The sequence below is a fragment of the Cydia pomonella genome, chromosome 20 (assembly GCF_033807575.1).
Source record: "Cydia pomonella isolate Wapato2018A chromosome 20, ilCydPomo1, whole genome shotgun sequence".
In the NCBI taxonomy this organism is placed as follows: Eukaryota; Metazoa; Arthropoda; class Insecta; order Lepidoptera; family Tortricidae; genus Cydia; species Cydia pomonella.
In genome coordinates, this window is record NC_084722.1 from 5,718,096 (window position 1) to 5,745,416 (window position 27,321).

A 27,321-nucleotide genomic window follows, 5' to 3' on the forward strand; every position below is an offset into this window, starting at 1 on the left:
TAAGGCCGTTCGTCACTGGAAAGGTGAAGGGAGCGCGATTATTTTGACTTACGATGTACGTACACGTACCAGGGTGGGGTGATAATTGAAATATTGTGGTCAGGCGCTTGACGTGAAAATTAAGTGTTGGCCATGTTTTTAAGAGACTGAAGTAATACATCAAGGGAAAAAAATACTAAGTTTACTTACAGCTATAAATATCGAAATTCGAAGTCTGTATTGGCAAAGAGAATTTAGTATAGAGGCGTATTGTCAAAGTCAATTTTGTAGTCAACTAAATTTACTGCCATCTTTCGACACAGGACTAAATTACACTCTTAGAATTACATCTTTGGCATTGGTCTTGTAATAATCGAGCGACAAAGTAAAACATAGTCGATAGTTCTCTTGTAGAGTAGGTACTTATCTGTTTTGCGTAACTTTTCTATCTTGGGGATATCCACTGATATGTTAGTTATCGAATATAGTCACCCTAAAAAAAAGATCGTCTTATGTCAGCTGCCGTAAAATAAGTCACATACCGATACCGCGCAAGTAGGCTGAAAGATAAAAAGCCCGGCTGACAAAAAAAAATACTTGTCAAGATATTCACAATTCTATTAATTATAGAAATAATTATTGTAATGCGAGAACTTAACAGACATTTCCATAATACCCGCATCGCAATTTACAATCGAAAGCGTCCTGCGCACCCTAAGTCAGGGGTCATCAAATGGCGGACGCGGTCCGCATCCAGACCGCCGACCTATTTTGTGCTGTATAGTTGCTTATTTAATAAACTCAATTAAAAAGAAACCGCGATGGCCCTTTAAAAACCGGACCCCTGAAGAAACTAATTAGTGACCCCTGCTTTAAGTTATTAAAGGTGATTATCGCGTACGCTGTTGAATGTTACATGAGGCGATGACCATCTAGCGCCGGCGCCGCCGTCATAGGAAGCTAGCCCTAATTGCCCTATTATAGTGCATCGCAATTTCTTTCCAATTATATGCATTTATCGATTGGATTGTCATAGGTATTCAGGTTGCTATTAATTAGGAAACGAATATGGCAATGTTGAATAGTGCACGAAACTCTGTCAATTAGCCAAACAATACACGTCCAATTATTATTTAAAAATAACAATTTTTTTTTTGCGGTCAATTATGTGGTCGAGTGAAAGGAATGCATGAAAGCATCTAAAATGTTCTTTGCTATAAATGCATTTTGGATACTTTAGCCGTCCAAATAATCTACAGTTCAACCCTCATTGCCACTTCACTTTTTAAATTTGTGCATATGATAATGCGTGTAAATTACATAAATATAACGTGAACTCGACTGTATGTTATCGGGGTAAACAATCCACACTCTTCTGTACTAAGTAGCTTAAGAATTGGATCGCCTACTTACAAGAAAAACTGTCTCGTAAAGTTATGTAGGTAAGGAAAGTTCCACCCTTCTCTAAGGCGGGTGTAGTTTTCCTAATTTTATAGATATTCCTAATTCCGACCACACTTTATCTAACCTCTGGCTGTATAAAATATTCACCGCGTATTACGTACAATACGTCCGAAACTCAGCGGTTTCGGTAATGATGGTGTGCCACAAATTATAGTGCATTAGGCTGTGCCGTAATACGGGGTTGGGAGTGTCATGTACTTATACGGAATACGGAAGAGGTTTCGGGGTGCAAAGTTGCATATAGATTTTTTTTTAATCTACCTTACTTTTGTTTGTGGTGCTTAAAAAAATATGGGTTCAAATCTTGATAGTGCTGTATCGTTCTGGAAAAATATTACTAAATGCAAGCAGAATTCTTAGCAAACCAGAGACTTTTCTGAATAAGCAAAACTCATACGAGTATATAAAGAGTATGAGCCACCGTAATTAATTCGGTGAATCTAGTTGATTTCTCGGTTTAAAGATTCTTTATTCGAATTTGTACAATTCACTTAAAATGAGAATTTAAATATATTCATTTTATTTACATATTCCATGTCACAAAAGGAGGATTTCTGGAATATATAACAAGCTGGAATAAATATTTTTTGAGAGATCAACGTTTGTAAATAAGTTTGTTAGCTCTGCTAGTTGCCACTAGGTGGCGCTAGTTTTAGCTGCAACACATTCTTTTGTAAGCATCTTTTAAAACGATAATTACAAAATGTTTGTAATACTTTTTAATAGTAATTAGAATGATATAATCAACTCTGAAGATCATTATTTACTCTAACGGTACTTAATCGTGTAACGATACTAAAAAAGGCTTAAAAAGTACGATTTAGTCCCGTTAATAATGTGTGAAAATCGTGTAAGTTTAAATCGATGTAACTGTGTAGAAACATCATGAATCATGGAGCAATTCTACTAGTGTGGACGTACTTAATGCGTATGCGCTTTTTGGACTTAAAATAATATTTTCATGGAAATAGCTCAGTCATTTCAACACAGTAATAAGCAAGGAAGTTCATATTCATATCCATACAAATGAGACGCAAATCTTCACGTATTATCTACATTGTGGCCTAGAGCATTCTTGGACATAAAATAAACGTACAAAGGTTGACTTTAACTGAACTGTATAGAGCCTATATTTGAATTGACTATTGTTATGTTTGACAAGGTATAGCAAAAATGCGTTTGTATGCAAAACATACATTAGTATTCTAAAAGCACGTCGTGAATAATACATCGCAAAACAGCTCTTATTGTTTAATGTATAAGGTCGTGGTGTATCAATATTCAACGGATTTGATTTTGTTTTTGCTGTATTGGGAATAAATAATTTGATATTGTGATTTTTATCTGGTTTATTGCAACATATACCAACTGTGTTATAGATATCGATATAGTCCACCCACACCTAGCGTCTCCCGAGCGTCGGCGTCTAGTCAACTGCTGGCTCGACGCAACGTTACCGCAACTGCGCAGCGACGCTATTTTCCATAGCGTTGACTAGACGTCGACGCTCAAAACACCATACAATCGAAGTAGTGCTCCCTATATTCCCAGAATGTGGCGTGAGGCCATTGAGATTGGGAAATAACCAAACTTTAATAGGGAATATGGTTTTTCTTTACCACCAGCTTAAGATCCAGTAAGTTGTCCATCTAATAAAGGAACAATTGAATGGTGTGGACGTTTAAGTATTTACTCTGGCAAACCACTTTATCAGTAGAAAAAGGCGGCAAAATTAAAATATGTAGGCGCGAAGGAATGTACAATCTCCCATAGAAAATTTGGATTTCGCGTTTTTTTTCTATTGATAAAAGTTGGGTGTGTTCGAGTATGGTAATGTTACTTAAAATACTTGTTATATATAACTAGCTTTATAAGTATATTTTTGCTTGTATAACCTTCAAATTCAAATTAATTCTTCAAATTTATAGTTTTTGTTAGTTTTTTTTGTATGTGGGTAGTTTTGCACATTGTAATTTTGACTGAGGTGAATATTTTTCCTCAGTCGCTCGTTGATCACGAACGCTGTAAAAGGTCCGAAACGTCGGGATGTATTTTAAATTAAATATAATCGATATATCAGTTTAAATAGTTTTATTTCATAGATAACTAACGCGTTAAACGAAGACAATATTATAAATAGACTAACAAAAACATAGCCAGCATACATCTCGGCCTGTGATTGCATTAAACATTTTATTACCTAATTGCGTCTCCCCCATACAAATCGCTGCTTGATTCGTTTAAATTGTTTTAATTTTGACAAACCATTTGATTACGGCTTCCGTCCATTTAAACGGTGTTGCGTTTCTTATTGTGTATGAAGTGATGGTGGGAAAGAAAGTTTGGTAAAAGTACGTTTATACCTAAATAGATGCGCAGGACAACAATAACAAGGTATCGCTTAAAATAAGATGCCTTTATTATGCTTTCATTGTAGTCGGATTTCGGTGCAGATTCACCAAGAAAGTTTGTCTTTACGTTTAGAAGTCATAAAAGTAGTAGGTGACATATTTCATACGTATAGAACTAATATGGAAAAATAGTAACAAGGCTCGCGCGGAACGTAGTGTTGTATGCAGGAGCTTGTCCGTGTTCATCTTTGTACATAATTCTTATATCGTTTCAGTACTGTAATTTTTGTGTTAACTTTTTTGTGTGCAATAATGTACCAAACATACATACATTTACATCGTCTGCATGGACAAATTAATATTTGACACAATTTGGTTATCTACATTACACGCACATAATAATATTATGAAGTCTCCGATCTGCACAAGGGGGCACTAGGGGCCTAGCCAAGATGACAATTGTACATCTACAAGCTTTAAACCAAAAGAAAAGACGACTATTGACTTTTTCCATACATTATTTAATTTTCGATCGGCGTTTTCTTTTAACGATTATGATCTTGGCTAGGCTCTCTAGACAGCCTGAAAATGGAATCTTCTATGAAAATTTTACGTTTGACCTAATAATCAATAGACTAAGTAATGAGTAGTTTGTAAGCATTACGTGAAACAATAAACGCGCGTAACATAATTTAAATGTTCACAAACATAGTATGTTGTGTACACAAAACGGTCATCAAAATCCATAACAAAGTTTAATCCCATTAACAAATAATCAAACAATACCCAATAATCATTCCATCAACTCGCCATTTCATAGACCACCGGCAATATGACATCACTTTTTTCTCTAACGAACCGGCGACTTCATTCCAGCCAGCACATTAAAAATATAAATAATTACGAGAATCGTGATAGAGTTTAATCGTTCGAGTCCCATCTAAAACAACGTATATCTTTTTAGGTACTTGGCATTTAAGTCCTTTCAAAGGCATTGCTCATTCGTCCAATTTCTTTATTTTACGGTTGGACAACATATTAAAATGTAAATCGAGCGGCGGTGTGGTCCGCTATCGATGCTAAAGTATCGATTAAAAATAATCGCTCAGTTCTTAAGAACCATTATCAGCCACTCGGAATGATTTAAGAGAATTATGAATTGCGGGACTAATTTATCGTTTTCTAGTTATTGTGATCTGATTTGCTTTATTGTAGCTTGTTAATTTGCTGAAGCAATTAATACCACGCGGCAGGTAACTCATTCAGTTTAACACGACATGTTAATATTATATACGTTAATAATAAGTTTTTGGCAAAAATTTCATTTTTGGTACAAGCTTTTATCGCTGACTGTACTTTTCTTTCCACAGGCAAGTTGCTCGATGAGTATTAGCATCGAGCAAATTCTAAAAACCCCAAACACAATTAGGTTGCGTTGTTTTATCACAGAGTTCCTATGTCCACCTCTTGTCTCCATCATCAGATCAGCTCGATGGTACCATAATATTGCATTGTCACCCGACTTACATATGTATGCAAATTTTCAGCTCAATCTGAAACCGGGAAGTGGATCAAATTTAACTTGCAAGATTTGATTACATACAGACAACGGTCAGGTGAAAGTAAATAAAGGCTTGTAAAAAGACGTCTTATTGCAATGAAAATGTAATCTGTATCACGCTATGATAACAAATCTTGACAACAAAATAAACTGAAACGTTATAATAAACACAGAAACTACTCTTTTCATCTCTATATTAAGATGTACCCACTACCCACACGACACAGCAAAACTGTGCAACACGGTTACATTACGTAACTTACATACATACTCACTGGTGCACAATATTGATTCATAGTTGTTCCATAAAAAGTAAAAATGGCACAAAAGTTAACTGCGGTGTACATGCACAACAAAAGGCACTAGAATACATTTATTCATAAATATTCATACTCAAAATTCAATTAACTCTATCGATATCTCTTCACCCAGCCCTAAGCCAATAAGACAGATTATGTAGGTAACTGGCCAGAGATGGCGCCAGCGTCGGCACTTCACTAAGCTTTCGATACGCGCACGGCTCATAAAAAGAATTACCAAATTTGTCTCTAATTAAGATGACGTAAGAATGAGTCAGACGCGGCGGGTTAGATGTTGGAAAGATATGATTTCATATCCGATTTGGTTTAATTTTGCGCTTTTTCATAGTTTTTTTATTGCGAGTAGGTAAATTTTAAGGTGGAAAACGTTGTAATTAAAAATTGCAAATGTGTTGTGAAATAATAATTTGCTAGAAATATGACTGAAAGATTGTTGAGATATTGCTTTTTTAACCGTTTACATGCAAATGTAAATGCTTAAAATGTAACTCTACACTACACATTGTACTTGTAAGTTGTCGCTCGATTTTGTCTCTCTAAAATCTGTGGAATACGATAAAATTGATATTATTGAAATACAAGCAATAGAAAATGGGAGTCAAGTGGGGATATATTAAAGGAAGCCACACGAAATCGAGCGCTCGAAATTCAAAATCCCTTTTTCTTGCACAAATAGTAAATTCCGAGAATTTGAATAGATCACTAAATATAACCTAAAAATACTAAACTAAGAATAATAAGAAAAATCTTATGTCTCTGGGGTAAGAAATTTACATTAACTTCTGTGTCACATAAAAATAAATGTTTTTTCAATTAATGTGACAGGTGCTATTAACTTAAATGATTACAGAGACGTTCGTAATTTAGAAGTCATTTAATTAATATCATTATCGCAATCCAATATATAATAAATAAATAAACACTAAAAACACTGTCACAGAGCGTACTTCTTATGGTGAAGTTCCGCTATTGTCCACTAGATGGCGTTACACGTCTTAGCTTCGGGGCTATCCGAGGCGCTTACCACGCTACGTTTGTTTGTTATTTCATGGAAATATAGGTTAAATTTGAACAACGAAGATTTTTCTGTATTCGAACTTAATCCTTGTCACTTTGATATAAAGTGCCCATGTCGAGTACTAGTGCAGCGTCGAGCACTAGTACTTCTACCTTAACTGACATTATCTTAGTCTTCGTATACATTAAATGGCGATGAAACCCATTTTTTACTTATGCTGGCTAGCTATCATTACATTATGAACGTTATATTCGAAAATATTCATTAGGTAATCTAATATTAGCCACGAGTTGATTTGCTAACTTTAGGTAAAACAGTAATAGTTTTTAAATATACCTACTTAAATCAAAGTTGGGTGACAAAATAGTGAGCTTAGAGGTATTTCGTGATGTTAAAGTAAGAAAATAAGAAATATCGATTTTAAAAACTATTCAAAGAATCGTTTGATTAACTTTGTAGAGTTTTTCCGCATACTTATCAATAGCTCGATAGTTCATCTCCGCCCCACACTCGCTAATTCACAGCATAACTCCATATCTCGACGACCCACCCGCCAGAAACATACCCCTCTCCCTCTAACCTAGAGAAATCCAATCCAACTGTTTGTTTTTCCTTTTAGATCCTTTCAAATCTTATTTTGAATTTTATTCCTTCGTACAGGGGCGTTGCAGTTGTCGCATATCGGATCTCTTCTTTCAACACACCTGCGAATATCTTGCTCGCTCGCTCTCGCTTTTTGTAATTTTAATTCGTGGAACGGTTTGAAACGTGATTCGAGTCCATAGGAAAAGTTTTTTATTGCAGATGTTTGGAATTCGCCGAAGCAAGGACGGGATTTCGGCAAAGCATCGTATCGATTTGATTTCGAATATCGTGAAGCGATACTAAAAGGCAGTATTTTCAGAATTATACGATAAGTTATAGGCTTTTTTGTGAATAAGTCACTGTTATTCGGCGTTTGTAGGTATTTAACCTGAATGCTTTTTGAGTTTGATTAAAAGATTCTTCGTCTATATATTTGTTTCTATTCTTTTACCTAAGAGGCTAATATTGTATTATTGTAGTAATAATTAAGTCTTGTTCTTGTACTTTTATTCGCTCGTGCTAACCCGATGTCTGATCATCGCAAATATTCCACTCTGTGGTCTCTAAAATAAAAATAGAGGTGATTAAACTCTTCGCATTCGTACAACGAATAATATGTACCTAATGCATTATATATGATATGATCAATACTAACCAAAACTACATATATTATATACAACTAACACTCAGCTGCAAAAATGCAAGGCCAATTTATGCATTCCATTCATAGTGTGTCCATATCATCAATATAGACAATTCCATACATTACAAAATCGTAAATTCAGTAGGCAGTGAAAACTAGGTATACTTAATGACTGGGATTCAATATTCAATTGTTAGCAATGTAAGATAATTTATATCATTATTATTGGCAAAACACCTTTTGCCAGCAAACTATTTTTATATTGATACTAGTTGTTAATATTAAGTAAAAATAAGGTCATTGATTAGACCATAGTATTGCATTGAGGCATCCGGTGTAATATGCCATGTTTTGATGTAATACTAATTAACCTACTAAATATCTTTATGTAAGATAAATATATAAGTATGATAATGAATTAAATAAAAATAATAACAAAAGAATTTACAACCGTTAAAAAGTGGTAAAGTCAATGCCGGATTTAGAGGTTTGGAGGCCTCGGGCAATAAAGGAGTGGAGGCCCCCTGGCCCCAATTTTTTTCCAAATAATTGGTAAATTTACCGAATTCTCTATTGTGGGGGGGCCCCTCTTGTGGAGGCCCGGGGCAGTAGCCCCGGTTGCCCTCCCCTAAATCCGGCCCTGGGTAAAGTGGTAATAAATGTAATCTTTGAAAAATAGTTGTTACACCAAAAATGTTAATCAAAAGGATTGTTTTTGGCGGGCAATATGGCGGCACCTATGAATAATCTAGCTGTGCTCCTTGTATTTGTTAGATAATAGTGATTACATGTAATAGTTGTTTAATTTTACACAATATATGAAATACCTATACACTCGCCTTCTTGCCAATGTTAATTTATCGAAATTAAACTTTCGTGAGACAACTGAGACATATTCTAAAATATTTGGATGCACAGTTATTCACTTGAATTTTTCGTCGCTATTCGACATATTTCGAACCCATCGGGTTCAAGTGAGTTTCCGTATCTAAATATTTTGAAAATTTATATTAAATTTCAAACAATTTACTTCAAAATAAGCATAAGCAGGTGAGCTATAATCCCATAAACAGAGGAAGCCGATATCTCTTAAGTGTAAAAGAACAAAACCGGAGGCCGCCAGACCAATATTTGCGTCGGCTGTTGACACGCAAACCGCCTTAGCCGTGTCAATAGAAGGGTTCACTAATGCCCTTTTTACCACAAAAAGCTTGGGCAAATATTGGGGCAAACACGCTGGGAGCTTGTTGTGGATGAATATTGATAATTATATGGTCTATGAGAATAATTGATACGTTACTTTTTAAATTTTTGCCGGTACCATATTGGGATACTCAGCTACAGTTTAGGCGGGATTTAAATCTTCTCGGGTTAGAGGTTTATGGCTAGAGCCGGCGTAGCTTTATTTGACGTTCTTAAGCGCATTGTAATATACCTACTTGAAAAGTAAACTATATATAAATTTATAATAAAGTTTTCACGGTAGCGTTTTGAGTTGCCTGTCTGCGAGGCTTTCAATAATTTAGCAGCCCAGCAGCCTTTAAAAAGGTTTCCGATTCCATACCAATTAGAATCTTTATTTTGACAAATCAAAATTGTATCCTACCTACGTAAAATATACATCGCAAATACCCCAAGGCTACAATTGTTTAATCATTATATTGCTGTGACACTCGCACAGTGACATTGACGACCGGCATCATGGGCGGGACAGCAATATAATCACGCGCGTGCAATAGAGATAGCAACAGGTGGGTCAATGTACGAAAATCTATCTGGAAAGCGTCTCTGCTTATCGAACATTCTATCCCGAGTCAAGTCAGTCAAAATACGTCAATTGCTGGCCATAGATAAAAGCCTCCCCCAAGGATCTCCGCAACTTCTTGCGCTGTTGTCATTCATCGGTCCGTTAGTTCTTTTAGTCAAAAGTTCAAGTTAGAGTCGGACCAAGCTAACTCTGCACGGCATTTAGACATAGAACATGGACATAGGCATAGAACATGGCACGAGTTACACAGACACCAAAAATGAAATGATAATAAAGCGGAATTTCCTGGGCATTAGCGAATATCCAGGGGAATTCGATTTTTGTAGAATATGACGTTTATAAGGACAGGTCTTTCACTTTGTTCTACTCCAGGCGGCGCAAAGTTAGCTTAGATTATTCATTCATTGATTCTACATAAAGAAGTAACCAAGCGAACACTAGGCTCCCATGAGCCGTGGCATGAAGCCGGGACGCTAGGAGGATGAGTAATTAAAGTAAATCATGATATACTCTAGCCAATCGGATTATTCAGCTGACGTCACGGACGTGACGTCACTGCTGAAACAATCGCAAGCAGGCCATTAGCGATTAACGAGCGATCGCCGCCGGGGTCTAAATTAAAATAAATATTTGCGCCCGCGCGCCGCGCTTTCAAGTTGCCGACACAGGTGCCGCGGTATGGTCGAGCGCGCAAGTGTTAGGTGATCGGAATTCTTGGTCTAGGTCAGTCGGCAAACCGCGGCTTGCGAGCTGCATGCGGCTCCTTGGACATGCATGCGGCTACTCTGCAAGACACTCAAATCCACTTAGGGCTCCATCACTCAAATAAAGTTTTATGAGTGATGATTCCTAATGCGACTTGGCTCTTCTCTACAAACCGTTTGCCAATACCGGTCTAAGTAACATCAAATACTTTATTTACATAATGGACCATCATGGAATGGATGGATGGATTAAATCTAAAATAGGCCCTTGGGGCATCAAATTTGTACTTCATCTTTGATCTATTTTTGGTCAAGTCCTAAAACCTCTTACGTAAGTAGATACCTACTATAAGTATAAAAACAGAAAAGATAAAGCTATTTTAAGCTTTAGACAAGTGAAAATAAATTAAATTTGTACTAACTAGAGGGCTTTGGCACCGTCTGTACCACTGTACCTACTATGATATACGATACCCATACGTGCTTGGTTTTAAATATGGGAAGGCTGCGTATGTATTGTACTCGTAAGTACATACTAATGAACAATAATAGTGACCATGCAACAGTAGTATGACTATTAACAAGTTATGGTTTTATTTTGATGAAGTAATGTTATTTAACTTAATATAAGAAATTACTCTTTAAAAGGTTAGTTAGGCTTCATGTTTGTGTATTAGTACCTATAGAACAATCTTGCCAATTATTTAGTAGGAATAATACCTACCGCACGAGAAAAAGATTTGCGCGATTTGACAAGGAATAGTCAGTTGCATAAAGTTGTTGACGTCACACAAAATATAAAGCACTACGATATAACTATTTAGATTACTTGATCACACACACAAGGCCCTAAGTAACCCCCTTATTCATAAACGTCTACTAAAGTTGACAAGCCGCTAATAATCGTTTGTCCCTTTCCGACGTATTGGTATGATGAAAGGGACAAACGGTTATTAGCGGCTTGTCAACTTTAGTAGACGTTTATGAATAAGGGGGGTATCGATAAAGGCTATACGCTGAAACCAGCAGCATCGTATCGTATGGGAAGACAGAAACATTTTTAAAGAACACGACGCTTTACGTTGCGTACGATGTTGACGTAAGCTTGTAAATCAATTCCATAGAAATATTAAATTGTATTTCATGTAGGTAAAGTTGTACTACTTTTGTGCAGAATTATACACAATAATTACAAACGCAAATCGGATGGCCTGAGAAAGTCTCGTTGTACGACCCAATCAGAAGTTACGACGCCGAGATTATCTGTATCGCCTTACCGAATGGCTTACAGGGTTGCTAATTACGTCATAAAAATAATTAAAATATGCACGCGAATTTAGGTTACGAGTGGCATTGCATTTCTGATGCATCGGAAATTAAACCTTAATTACATAGGATCACGGTCAATTTTGAAGTAAGCATCGGTTGTGTTTCAGTGCGATCGCGTTACTTTTCTTGTTATTTAAAATTGAGCCTTCTACTTATGTCTGTCGGCGGCTGATCGTAAAATCGGGCAGGTCATGAAATTCTGAGGCATATCGTGAATCGTGAAAATCATTGCCTCGTTCCTCGAGTCGACGAAGCCCCACTACGCGGGGCTCCTATATTAGCCGCCATTAGGATACGATTAAATTGAGATCGCAGCGGAACGTTCGAGACGGTCACTGTCTCCATTCGGAAATGGAATGACACCTTAAATTGACTTGTCAAATCGTACTTGGCAATAATAACTGTACCGACTTGTGTGGTCAAACTTCCACATTTCCTTTATTTATTTGGGTCATATTTTCTTATCGAAAATGCGAACCGATAAGTATTGCAAATTGACCGTTAATAACATTAAAATACTTTTTATACATGCAAATACATAATTTGACTTGATAATTGCATGAATCACATATAGGTACATTTCTCCATCATCATCATATTTATAAGTAAGTATTTTTTTTAATATAGGTAATAAAATACAATACTAATCAAAAGGGAAGTACAGAAAAAAATGCATGAAGCCGAATCATAGCGACTCTGCATCTTTTGAATCACACAGCGATATTAATTTGGCTTTTAATGGGTAGGTAGGCATATGAATGAGTTTTTAAGAATTAGTATATATTTTAAAAACAAAGCTCATTGGTTATTGATTGACATTAATATGACCAAGACTGCTGGATAGCCCCGCGTGCCCGCACTCGTGCTCTGATGGCTTAACGCGAAACACGCGACGTGTTACCTCTTTGTCGGACTTGTAAATTCGTACGTAAGTGTAACAGGGAGGCAACACGTCGAACGTGGTTCGCGGTAGGCCCTTTGAATCTGACCTGAGAGACGCCGCGGTCCGGGCTGTCAGCACCGGTGGGCATCCACGGTTTAGGGGCACCTCGACACGAGAGAAGAAGAATATGAATTTAAGACTTTAACTGAGTAAGTTAAGGATGCCAAAGCCTGGTATTAAAATATTATCTACTGCTTAGCATGTCAAAAGCTCAAAATTGTTCCTTGGCAAAAATATGCTGTGTATGAAAAAAAAACTGTACTTAATATTAGGGTACGCCAGCTCTTAGCAAATGAGGTAGTGTGAGTTGTTGTTGTGTGCAACCCTATTGACAACAATAAGAAATAAGAGTAAGTAATTCTCGACGATTGGGTAATCACAGTCTTGGTCGATCAACGATCAACCATCGCGCACGGCTCATGATCTAAGATCCCCAAAACAGCTCGAAACCAACATTCGTCATTTAAAACGTAGGTGACTCTATTTTTCAAGCGACTTGAAAAAAGGAGGATGTTATCAATTTGACCGGTTTTTTTTTCGTTTGCACAGACACCGCGAGTCTGTGTCGTCTGTGCTTTAAACGAAATAATTTTAAAACCCATTCATAAAGAAGTATTGACCGAACCATCGGTAAAGCTACCTAATGTTAATTGGTTTTGTATGTCGGCGGCGTGCGTATCGGTTTCCAGGTAACACGAGCGCAGTGTGCAGAGTACAGAGTACAGACCTACTTGACACTTCTGTTTGGCTCTGGTAACTCCATCAGTGGTGACGTTCTGTTGGTTTGAGTTATCTTATATTATAAACCCACGTACTTGGATCTTTTTATACTACGTTGGTGACAAACAAGCAAACGGCCCGCCTGATGGTAAGCAGTCACCATAGCCTATGTACGCCTGCGACTCCAGAGGAGTTATATTTTAAATATCCTAATTTGCATTCTCTCATTCTGTATGGGATTTTGAGTTTCCAAAACGTCCCGCTTGGCGCGCTGTTTCTAAATCCCATACAAAACGTACGTCACGTCACGCTATCGAAAAAACTATGTGTCCCTTTAGATCTTAATTTTTGGATTATTTTTTATATGAGTTAGTCTTGCAGTCATCTTCCTCGCGCTGTCCCGGCTTTTTTCCACGGCTCATGTGAGCCTGATGGGGTCCGCTTGGTAACTAATCCCGAGAATTGACGTAGGCCCTAGTTTTTACGAAAGCAACTGACTGCCATCCGACCTTCCAACCCAGAGGGTAAACTAGGCCTTATTGGGATTAGTCCGTTTTCCTAACGATGCCTATCAGACAGTATGTTCCAGTGGTAGTGACATTACTTTTGACAGTGACTGGATAGAAATTATAGTTGCCTAAGAATATAAGAATAAAACGAAAGAATGACAAAATTACTCATATCGTTCATACCACATATTATTATGTACCTACGGACGGATGGATTTGATAAATAAAATAGAATATTGCTTAAGTAAAAGTGTTGTTTGGTCAAACACAACTTACAGACTAACTCGATAGATAGATACATAGCTTAAATTAAATTAGTGGACCGCGAAAACGAGACTAGTTTTTAACTTGAGACTTGAGAGAATAATATTTAACCGTCGAAGTAAATATTGAAGGACGGACACGAGAAGAGACACTAGTTATAAGGAAATTCCTAAACAAAATGACCAATTTTCATTGCTCTCAAGTATAGACGGTAGTGTCAGTAAATTATCAATATCCTCTTCCGCCGATTGTTCAATTGAAATTTCACATTTATCGCATAGCTCACACGAAGCGGAATAACACACAAAGACATATTTTTCCTAATATATAAAGTTACACAGGATCACAGCCTATAGACACCGCATTATGAAGCGGTTATTTTACGCGTATCTTTACTTGTAAAATTCTACGGCGTGAGCACCGCTACTAATGGCCCGATTCGAAGAATGATTAAGATACGTTTAAGATCTTGGAAAGATCTTTAAAAGATCGATAACCAAACGACATGCAATATTGACGTTAATTTCGATTCCGCTGTGATCGGAATAAGATCTATCTACGATATTTCTAAAAATCTAATTATACGACATACAAACGGTATCTAAATGAAAACTTATCCAAACCAGAACTTATCGTTATCGTTTCTCATTCTTCGAATCGGGCCGTAGGTTGCATCTTCATCTTACAACAACCCATGTTCACCCCTAGTACTCATTTTCTGTCCTAGATATTTTCAAATTTAGATGAGTAATGCAATTGAAATATAAATGATCGCAAAGGTATATATAACTCCGTATAAGATAAATGTATGCCCGAATAGACGGCGATATCTTTGGTCTATACTCGATTAGATGGCGACACCGTTTGATATTTAACACATATCAGTGAAAGAAAATAGGTAAAATTGCCATAAGTCACTCATATAAGTTTTCGTCTTATGTCGAAAGATGGCAGTAAAAATTGACTACTAAATTTACTTTGACTGTACGACTCTATACTAAATTCTTTTAGGCCATACTAAATTACTATACCATTTACTTATATGATATTTTAACGGCCATCTAGCCCAATCGGTAGTGGCCATGTCTACGAAGCTAGAGGTTCCGGGTTCGTATCCAGGTAAGGGTTTTCTTTGCGTGTTTATCACGAATACGAGTATATTGTCGCCTAGAACCCATACTACAAGCTTTGCTTGATTTAGAGCTAGGTCGACCTATATAAGCATGTCTCCTAAATATTTATTTAGCATTAGAGCGCCGATGTAAATAAATAAATAAATATTATAGGACATTATTACACAAATTGACTAAGTCCCACAGTAAGCTCAATAAGGCTTGTGTTGAGGGTACTTAGACAACGATATATATAATATATAAATATTTATAAATACTTAAATACATAGAAAACACCCATGACCCAGGAACAAATATCCATGCTCATCATACGAATAAATGCCCTTACCAGGATTTGAACCCGGGGCCATAGGCTTCATAGGCAGCGTCACTACCCACTAGGCCAGACCGGTCGTCGCTATGTGTAGTCGTGAGTTGGCTTGTTTGCTCCATCTAGTTGCGATGATCTGTGCCCAGGATTCAAGACATAGCCCTCAGTTATTATCATTAGTAAGGAATGCAACAATATAATACCGAGCGCGTAAAAGTGTTTTAAACCCGACAGAACAAGTAATTGTTTAAATGTGTGAGAAAACATTAATTAGCTTGAGTATTTAAGTGCAATTGTAAAACCTATATCAAATACGTAAGTGTTATTATTGTGTAACAAAGCGTTCAGGTGTAAGAATTGTTGTGTGTGTTAAAGGCTCTATGTACGCTGTTTTGCCATGCTTCTAAGACATTTTGGAATGTAGCTTGCTTTATTCTTGGTAATGGATTTGTAACCAAATGTAATTGCATTTCATTTGTGTGAATGTTCACTCTAAAATGCTGAGCAATTTTAGAAACGCAACGCTTGTATTCTTTAGTTAGGCCCTTATGTACTCAAGTCGCAGACAATTTCCGAAAAAAGTTGGAGATCACAGTAAAAAATTTAGACTTTTCCGAAATTTTTCCATATGAAAAGATTTCCAATTTTATATGTTTTCGGCACTGGAAACAACAGTATTCGGTACTTGGGGGAGGCGATTCAGGTAGACGATGAATTGATGTAATATTGGGTTCAAATAATTATGTCTGAATAACTCCTGCAGCTTTGTTTTTGTTATTATGTGCGAAAATGTCTATTCGATGTGTTTCTTGGATAAAATGCGCCATTAGAGAGTAATTTCCGTGGAAACATGCGTACCTCGTTATGGATTAATAACAGTCTCATAACTATTTTAATTAAAAGACCTTACAAAGTAAAACTTTTAGTTCAACGCTGGTGCGATAGATGGCAGCACCGCACTGAGCGCGCTGCGAACTTATTCTCTATACATAAAAAAACATTTCAATTCAAAACAATGTTAAGGAATATAGGTTTAATTTAAATAAAAAATAAAAAAAAATCAATTTTTGATTTGATATTACATACTTTTAAAAAGTTTTAAAAACAAAAAGTAGATTAAGTAGGTACCTATATTTTTGATGATTGTAGCTTTCATTTTACTTTAATGTTAATCTCAGTGGTTTACGATGAGTTAAAGATACCACATATTATGCCATTACTTCTTTATTGAAAAACGGGAAACAATAAAACGAATATCCACGAACCAAAAGTACAAACAAACAAAAACTCTAACAATAGATACTTAAAACACAAAATCGTTCGTATCAACTTCCCTAGCAATTCATAGGCAACTCTATTGTAAAGTGATGGTTTTGAACTATAAAACCTTTTATACTAGGCGCTCTAGCTCAAGTATAAAATCATCCATTATAACTATAACAATTTACTCAGAGCTCTCTCCGCAAAGCGTTTTTTTGACGCGAGCGGTCTTCTTAAAATGGTCTGTTTTAGTTCAGATGGGCGCCGTAATTGCAAGAGGCGCCACTGTCTTTGAAGTTGTTCCACATTTTAATGCATGCTTCATTAGAAATGGTTTTAGTAAAATACAAGTGGATAGTATATTGTCATGATTTTATGGGAAGCGCTGCGTGTGATGTCTTGGACTTGGAATACGATGGATCGAGAATCTAGCATTTGGTAGATTTCTTTATTTTTGATTAGATTGGTCAAGCTTTCTTGTTGGGGAGCTTGCATGGTCATTGGTCTCCATCATATACTCAATCGGTTCGCGACTGTTCCCAACAGCGGGTTAGCTAAATGATAATAGTGCTCTAGTGCTCAGAGCTGGAATTCGAACCAGCGTGCTCCGTTTACGCGACAAATGCCTGAACCGCTGGGCCACCTGGGCTCGGTGGCAATGGTCGAAATTTCCAAGTATATGACTATTTCCCAAGGCTTATGGCGCCCCCTGAAATATTTTCATAGAAAGTAATTTAATTCGTTCTTAGAGCTTAGAGTATGACAATTGTTGATGCAAAACGTCGATCGAAACGTAAATATAGTTCGTGTCATCCACGATGTCGCGCAGGTTTATCAAATCTAACCTTTAATACCATGACAATACGAGTCAAGGCACACGTCGTCATCGTGGATGACACGATCTATAGTATATGGAAATAATCACGTGACTTTTCGTAGCACCTGTCATCCCGGTACATTCTTTTCGTTTGGCGTTTGTCGATGTACCATCAGGTTCAAATTTGCATGGACAATTATCAATGACTTCATTCATAACTTTGTCCATGCACTTTTGAACCCAACTGTACGACTGTCATCTAGGCTAGGCCTAGGGTTGCCAGATCGAATGACTTCATTTTCGGGAGAAAGCTTGTATTTTTCGGGATTTTGGGACTTTGGTCGGCAGAAAAAAAATTAAAACAGCAATATTCAACATTATTGTGACAACCTGCGTTGTCAATAGAAGTGTCTGATTAAACGAGCTACAACCTCCCCCACTCGCCGCGTTGCCGCTCCGAGCGCCGGAGCGGTAACTTTTCGCTCGACGAAAATCCGGAACTGATGATGAAGCTGTTTTTCGGGAGATTTTTAATTTGTCGGAAATCGGAAGGACATGCAAAAATCGCGACCATCTGGCAACCGTAGCTAGGCCTCTATAATTGTGTAACTGAGAAAGAAAACGTGTTCTAGGAGGGATTATTCCTGACGTCACAATAAAAAAATTAAACTTAGTACTAATATACTTAATTATTGGAAGAGATCCCTTAAAGGGATAAGCTTGCCTTTGTACAAATGATATGTGTTTTTTCTGTTTTTAATTTATTTTTGTACAATTAAGTGTTTTACTACTACAACCAGTTAACTATTTAAGTATTTACTCTGTGGTCACATGCTTGACATGTAAACAATATTTTTATACATAATTCATAAATTTATGTGTTTTAAACCTATGTTGGTCAAAAATCATGGGTTTAAAGACGTTTAAACATCGGTAGTGTTATATAGAAAAGATCGTTGTCAAAAAAAGGTATCCCAGCGCGCACAAGTTTTTTTGGGGAAATCATGAAGCGTTCGGTTGACGTAACTGGTGACCAAAGCGCTGGCGGCTTCCTCGCACAACGCCACGCGCCCTATCGCACTTGTAAATTCGTACGTAAGTGTGACAGGGAGGCAACACGTCGAACGTGGTTCGCGGTACGCCCTCAGATCAGCATTGCGATACAACGTGCTACGCCGCCAGCATCCTTGGTACAATGCCTCAAGGGCCTATTGTAGACTAGTTATAGTAATACCTACCACTGTATATGATATATATCCATTGTGTATACTATTATTGTAAATAAAATATGTTAGAAAAAATGTATGCATAATAAGATTCCTCAAAACTCGTTCAAGATATATACTTATCCTACACAGGCAAGAGGTTAAATAATCATAAAATATCTATTTTCTATCGTATTATTTGTATTTATCCATTCCCCGGGTATAAAGTATTAAATAAGCAACTATCATCGATGTGTTCGAGTCGTAAAAGTCGTTACTATACAAAGGGAGGTCGTAACTGACAATTTATATGAGCGCTAAGTATGGGCAATAAAACTTCACAATTAGCGCCACCTGTTATCGGATAGAAGAACTACAGTTTTGTTGATGCGTTTAAACATTTAATAATGGTGGTATCTATTTGAGGCGCATTTCATTGATATTATTACCTTATTATTAGTGAAATACAGAGTAAAATGAGTTTTTAATGTAAAGTAAAACATCTATAATCTGTTTTTTATGTCTGTATGTCTTCTTTTCCCAAATGCAATGTGTTGTGACGTTAAATGAATGTATTTTCTTTCTTCATTCTATAATTTATACGTAGAATGAGTTTAAGTGATTACCTAATAATATCGTAAAAAAAATATATTACAATTTAAAATCGTAAAATTTACCAACCTCTTATAAACCTGTGTTAATTTTTTTTCTAAAAAACAGAAATATAAACATGAAAGACAGGGACAAACGATTATCAATGTTTGTTAGATTTGACAAACGGTTATGAATAACGCCTTAACTTTCAAAACTATGAATCTAGGCCATAATTGTTTTAAAAAAACTGAGTTAAAGTTTTCCCATGCAACTTTTTTGTGACGCTTTGTACCTGGGTCAAAATTCTTTTCGTTGTCTTGATTGTTGTCCCCAAAAAATGTGACGGTGTGGAGCTTTTTATATGGGATGAAATTTAGTTTTTAATTATTCTCATGTTAATTATAACCTACAGCGAGAAAGACATGCAATAGCACTCGACTTTTTTAATTTACTGGATGAAAGACATAAATACAAGCGTGTCAGAGTTGTCAGAAACAAGACAACGAAAAGACTTTTGACCCACCGTTAGGTATCATACTAATAACCTTTACTATCTTAATAAGGCAAGATATATTAAATAAATAAATATTATAGGACATTATTACACAAATTGACTAAGTCCCACAGTAAGCTCAATAAGGCTTGTGTTGAGGGTACTTAGACAACGATATATATAATATATAAATATTTATAAATACTTAAATACATAGAAAACACCCATGACTCAGGAACAAATATCCATGCTCATCACACGAATAAATGCCCTTACCAGGATTTGAACCCGGGACCATTAGCTTCGTAGGCAGGGTCACTACCCATTAGGCCAAACCGGTCGTCGAATATTCTAATTACAGACGCTTTTTTACGAAAACATACCATTGCAGCTATTGCAAATAAGATCATCTCGAATTAAAGGCAAGCCCCATCTGAACTTCTTATACCCGATTTTACAAGCCCTCTTAGACATTCCACTCCACTGTGGTTTAAACTCCAGTATAACAAGATCCCTACACTCATATAACATGGCGTATGAGGAATCAGAATCTAAATGGTCACCCACAATGCTTGCGTAAGCTTTATGAATTGGTTGAGTCGGATTCGAATTTAAAAACTGTACTCGGTTTTATAGTAATTTGATATTATTGACATCGCATCACGTACCACGCAACAAGTACGATAGAGATTGATGCACTGCAAGCATGTCAAACCGAAATGAGTTCAAGTTGTGATTTTTAAAACTGAAGTATGGCTCTTTGAGTGCAAATCCCGTGAGACATCCCCAATACGATACGCGGTTGTAAGGGGGGTTACGCGATAAGGGGGGGTTTAAGATGAGGGGAGGGGGAGATAATTGATTGCCCCGTGATTGATGACTTTAAAGGTTTGTGAAATTTTAGCTTTAGTTTAAAATGCATTAGTTGAAGCTAATATATATGTCTTAGATTGGCATGTGTGGAAAGGGTATTGTTTTGCTGTGAGTCACTCCATATAGAAGTTTGCTTACATAATAAGAAGCGCTGGTGGCCTAGCGGTAAGAGCGTGCGACTTGCAATACGGAGGTCGCGGGTTCAAACCCCGTCTCATACCAATGAGTTTTTCGGAACTTATGTACGAAATATCATTTGGTATTCACCAGTCGCTTTTCGGTGAAGGAAAACATCGTGAGGAAACCGGACTAATCCCAATAAGGCCTAGTTTACCCTTTGGGTTGGAAGGTCAGATGGCAGTCGCTTTCGTAAAAACTAGTGCCTACGCCAAATCTTGGGATTAGTTGTCAAGCGGACCCCAGGCTCCCATGAACTGTAGAAGAAACGCGAGTTAGTATAGAGATTGACAGTACTTATCACTCACTAGTCTCTGATCCACCTTCAGGCCACTCATCACACGATACATCAAATAACTATTGACGTATGAATGAAATATCTATCATAAAAGCAATAAATCATACGCGTGCGTCGAAAAAGTACCGGATATCTAACGCATCCGTAATTATAAATATGGCTACAAATGATACTGTCGGAAACCAAACTGAATTATAACATGCAAAAAACTATGGATAATGACCACACATGTCACTCCTAGGATAACTTAAACAAACATACCTGTTATATAATAAAACGCCATCTGTCTAACGACAATATAACTATTTATTGCCCTAATTAAATACAAACGCTTGTTAGTTTTGTGAAACAAACCCCTAATCATATTGTAATTAACTTCGTTTTTACGCTAATTCTCGACTCTGCGTTTTTTCTACGTTTCAAACTTCAATCGAAAATAAACTATCACGCAGCCGCATAAAGTTTAAACTAGCTTGTTTCGATTGTCAAACTTTTTTTTTATTTGGAAGTCATTATTAAAGCATTATGTAACGTATCTTAAGCGAGTAAGGTGCTAATTTGTGTGTAGGTGCGATGGTCAAATATTTGAGTTTGTGAGGTGTTCTTCTTCCATATAATTAGGCTGCAGACACCTTGGAGAGATGACCACTGGCGCCTTGGGCCGTGTAGGGTGACCGCACTTTGGAATTTAAATCAGGACTTTTAATGAGTACTGTCTCTTTAATTTTATGTTTCCTTTGCTCTGTTTATTGTTCTAGTTATGATCTCGTAATTTTAAATTATAAATAAATTAAGATATTTTTAATCACGTAGGTATGTGTAAATTCAAAGAAAACATAATATATCTACTCTTCAAACATAAGTACTTTTCTTGCAATGAACTTTAAATTACAAAAAACTTTAAGTAAAGATAGATCGATAGTGTCACAGTCAAGCAATTTATGACTATAAGTAGCACAATTTCAATAGCAAATATCGTATAACTAATTTAAACATGACATCTCAAAGCTTCATAATATTTAATAAATATATGTTAAGTAATGCTAACTCGATAAATACTGCAGATTATGAGACATTATAGTATTACATTATTAATTTATACATAAAAGGAAAACAGCCGTATTTGATCCGATAAAAAATACATCGTATCTATAAGTACCTCAAGTAAAGCTAACTTTGTCTACTAGTTAACATTTATGAAGTAAATAAATCTATTTATCTATTTATGGCCCGAATGGTCCGATGGTCCTGGGTTCCCGGTAAGGGCATTTAATTGTGTGATGAGCACAGATATCTGTTCTTGATTCATACATGGGTGTTTTCTACGTATTTAAGTAATGTAAGTATATCATTGTCTGAGTACCCACAACACAAGCCTTCTTGAGTTTACTATCGGGCTTAGTCAATTTGTGTAAGGATGTTCTGTAATATTTAGTTCAATTTCAAGTAACCAAATGCAAGCAAATGTGAACTAAATAATACATAGGTACGATTTTGTTAAACAATTTATAATAGGTACTTGTCAATATTTATTATACATTAGTTAGTCGATATTATATTATTCAAAAGGAGACAAAAATAAAATAAAATAATTGTAGTAAAACTAAAGGAAGGCACTAAAACAAGCAACATACAAAAACATGTAGAGTCCGTCTAAGCTAACTTTTCACCAACATGAACTGAACAAAGTGTGGACGTGTCATTTTAAACGTCATATTTTTATAGAAATTATACATTATTAACGACATTGCCTCAATCGGTTATTGAAAATACTATGCAAAGTTAGATTGGTCCGACTATATTATAGAATCGATGAAAACTGATATAAAGGTCGATAGGTAAGCATGTATGTTAGCTACATACTTATTGACGCATCAATTGATATTTTATCTCGCAACAGATCATAGTCGATACTCCACACGAAGGAGTGACGGCTGTGCTGTATATTACACATGATTAAACCATGAACATGTCATGTTACTTGACACTACTGACTTGTCAAACGTCAAACGGTGGTTACAGAAAAGGAAGTTTCAATCAATCAATATTTATTGCGTACCTATACTTACTTGTATGTTTTCACTATTATAGTGTAAAGATATGTAACAGTTTTATAATAAAAATATGGTATTTTATATTACAATAAGGGCCTGTTTCACAATGTCTAAGTAAAGTGCTAGATAGCTAATTAACAAATAAATAAGCTTAGCAAAACTTAGTACTTTATCTAGCAGTTAAGCCTTTTGAAGATTGTGAAACACCAACGATGACTTTATTCGTCAGATAAGTGGCAAGTAGCTTATTCAGGACTTTACTTGGACATTGTGAAACAGGGCCTAAACATTTACCCTCTTATTCATAAACGTCTACTAAAGTTAACAAGCCGCTAATTATCGTTTGTCCCTTTCCATCATATCAATACGTCGGAAAGGGACAAACGATTATTAGCGGCTTGTTAACTTTAGTAGACGTTTATGAATAAGGGGGTTACTGTTTACCGACCTACCTTACCTATAATAAATGTTTACCTACAGTATAATCTGTATTATCAAAGAAAAGACGGGAAACTATTAATATTCTAGTTTAGTTTATTTTTTTAGGTTTTTTAAAATAAAAAGTGGTAAAAAGACAGTATGTACACAGGTACAAACAATCTTTTTACCACTTAAAAAAAAAAATACAAATTGAATACAGATTCAAAATGTATTTCATCATGGTCACCATAGTTAAATTTCCAATAAACGCTAGTCTGGTATCTCTATCAATATTTTTTACTGATTCGGTAACAAGCCAGAGTAGCCCGAGGCCCAGGCAGGTGGGTAACAAGTTCATAAAACATTTCTACCGAATTTTATAACGACTGAAATTATGATATATCTACCTAGTTCTGCCCCTTCGATCGCCCACGAAGATGTCAGTAAAAACAAGTCTGTTTTAAGTTTTGTAGGATAGTTGTATTCAAAATTGTTCATCGTTTAAATAAATCCCAAATCTACAATATGCCACATGACCTATGGTAAAAACTACACAATTTTATATCACTAAAAAAACACGCTATTGCTCAAGTTTACACATCAAAATTAAATTAAACCCGTAACATTGACGAATTCGTAGATAATCATCCCAAAAACAGAAAATAATACGGCCGACTAACCTTTCGTTTACGAACGAGCATAAACAAGAAAAAAAGGAAAAAAAAGTAGACGAACGGTCATAAATAATAGAATCATTAACATCTGCCGCTATGATTTGGATCATCAATTTTTTTGACGAAAGTTGTAGTTTGTACAGGCTCTATTGGGGGCGGGAGACGTGTTTTGACGGTTATTCTCGTGCTATTATTTTTTAATTTCCGTTACGAAATTAACTCTGGATGGCTAGTTTATAGGCTAATGCGAACTTTAAAGTTCAGATCGAGATCTTAATGTAATTAAAACTCGGGTAGACCTAAAATCGTCAGTAAAATAATTATGGAAGCTAGATTATGGATAAAATGGAACTATGTGTAAATAATAATTAAGCAGTTCAGAGTAGTATTTGTTTCAAATTTGCGATATAGTCCTAAAATACAGTATATGAACTTAAGATATCTCACAGTGTTTAGATATTAGTAGACTGACGCTTTTATAAATTTTATCCTTAAAACTGCAGTAGAACGCCAACTAAAACAATGGTCGCTTATAATTATGGCTTAAGGTGTTGTGGGTTCAGTGACAGCACAGTTGCGTTTAGAGCTGCGTTTGAAGAAGGACCTGAACTCACGGCGCCTTATCATAGCCAAACAAAAAAACATATTTTAATATAAAACTGACACCAGACTAAGTCACCCAAAACCGTTGGCCTCATGGCCTAAAAATAAGTAAAATAAAACAAAATGTCTACTAACCAAATGATCTGAGTGGGGATCTCTGGGCGCACTAGGGGCCGGGTTGGGCCACAGCAGTTTGGACAACATCCGTTGACTTTGGTTATAGATGAGCTCCTACGAAGGAGAAATAAAGTACTTTAGTAACTGGAAATGGGCACCATAAGCCTGTATTAGGGGGATAAATAATATTTGTTAATTGAATAACAGTTCCTTCTCAGGTGGGTGATATAATGACTGCCTCCTAGCCTACTTGGTAGTGACCCAGCCTACGAAGCAGGAGGAATTCTGGTCAGGGCATTTATTTATTTGTATGTTTACCACAAATATTTCTTCCTGAGTTATGGATGTTTATATATAAGTGTTTATATAACTATATATAATACATATCGCCGTCTAGTCACGACACAAGCCTTATTGAGCATACTGTGTAACTAGGTCCCATGATATTTGTTTATAATAAAAGTTTTCAAGCAATTCCCGTGCCTTTTGATAATTATTGTCATCTCTTCCTAGCCGTTTTCGCCCACAGCGACTGATAAAAAAAAGTACACGTAAGATTGTGTTAGTCAATATACAAGTAATATCTACATATTATAGAATATATTTTTAAGGAAAGCTGTCAAAAGGAAATAAAACTTACGTCTATAGGCAGGTGTGGTAGATACAAGAGCTACATTGTAACCTAACTACAGTTAAATATATGACAATTATAAGTTTTTACACGGGGGTCTGTTCTCAGAACGACTCATAGCTCTGGACGAAGGAGTTGAATAAGAGAGATTATTAATAATAATAACACGTTTTTTCGAACAGCGCCCGCGCCGCCGGCGTCTGCGCTGGGATACGGACAACGCACGTCGACAACCTTTGGCCTGATTATTAACAGCTAAATAAGTTCAATGATATTGTAGGAAGGTAGAAAGAGGGCAATAAGCAAGTACTCGATCCAGGCGAGTGTTATGACTGAGGACCGATGTCTGAGAATTGGTTAGGAATTGTATTTATAGTGATTGCCATTCAAAACTCCGTAAGCGCGATGTAGGAAGTGCTACCGCCATTTGATAGCATCGTGTGGCACGACGTGGAGATTGACAGAGGAGACGCCACAATATTATAACTCCAGATAGGTAATAGGCGTTCCAAAATGTAAGCGCATATAATGTAAAAATGGTATAGAATGTTGTTCTTAGCCAACGTCTCCTGGGCAAGCGCACACCGAAAGAGAAAGAAACAAGCCAATTTTCAGCAACGAATGTAACAAAGATGAATAGTATGCGAAAATTAATCAACAAAGACAGTCATTCGTAGGAAATTAAATAAATATGGAAGTATTTTTAGTACTCCCTATGTATGAGTATGACCTATCTTTATTTATATAATGTTATTACTGACAATTAACAGCTAAGATTAGAAATTTTCTTTGGGTGCGTGCTTTTATAGGTACCTATCAGGTACTAGAGTAACAGTTAGGTCAAGGTGTTTACATAATCTATTTTTTCTTAGCTATTGACATACATCTTTTTTGTAAATGTAATGATTATAGAGACAATAAAAGAGAATTGGTTGTAATAGAGGTAAAGTCTAAGAAAATAACGTGCCCCTTAGTTTGACATCCAAAACAGATGGCGCTGTACTGCGCCATATGTTTTGCGGTCACTGAATTATCAAAGGTCAACTTTTCACGATCAGGTTTACCGCAAAATGTATGGAATGTGTACATCGCCGTCTCGTTTACCTGTCAAATGCTACCCACGAAATTGTCTTAAATTTTACAATTTTTTTTAATTTTTTTTTTCATAATTTTTTTTTTAATTTTTATTTATTTTTTATTTTAATTGTCTAAGATATAAGACATTGATTGAGTTAGATGCGTAAATGGCATTATTAACTCCTTAAACAAACAGATACCGTAGGTAATTCCCCTATTTTTTACGGACAGAATAACGTGGATGTTTATATGGATACGGATAATTATTCCTATCCATATAATTACAGGGCTTTATAAAAAACTATCCTCTAAGTGATGTTAAATTACCTAAAGCTGTATTTAGATCTGGTGATTAAGCATATGGTCCCGCTATGTTTCGCTTTGACTAGTAAACATGATTCCATAGACCACAATTTGATATTTAATA

At 36.1% G+C, this 27,321-nt stretch overlaps 1 protein-coding gene and 1 long non-coding RNA gene across 9 annotated transcripts in view; both read right to left on the reverse strand.

Annotated features, from left to right (window-relative positions):
• LOC133529127 (uncharacterized) overlaps positions 1-27,321 on the reverse strand; it is a 229,284-nt gene that overhangs the window by 22,604 nt on the left and 179,359 nt on the right. The gene's annotated exons all lie outside the window — the stretch shown is intronic.
• LOC133529109 (T-box transcription factor TBX3-like) overlaps positions 1-27,321 on the reverse strand; it is a 147,768-nt gene that overhangs the window by 15,766 nt on the left and 104,681 nt on the right. For 4 of the 8 annotated variants that reach the window (XM_061866732.1, XM_061866735.1, XM_061866733.1 and 1 more), the window contains exon 4: positions 25,205-25,300. The exons of the other annotated variants lie outside the window; for them this stretch is intronic. In XM_061866732.1, coding sequence (XP_061722716.1) covers positions 25,205-25,300 — 96 coding nt within the window. The remainder of the gene's footprint in view (positions 1-25,204; positions 25,301-27,321) is intronic. 8 annotated transcript variants of the gene reach the window in all.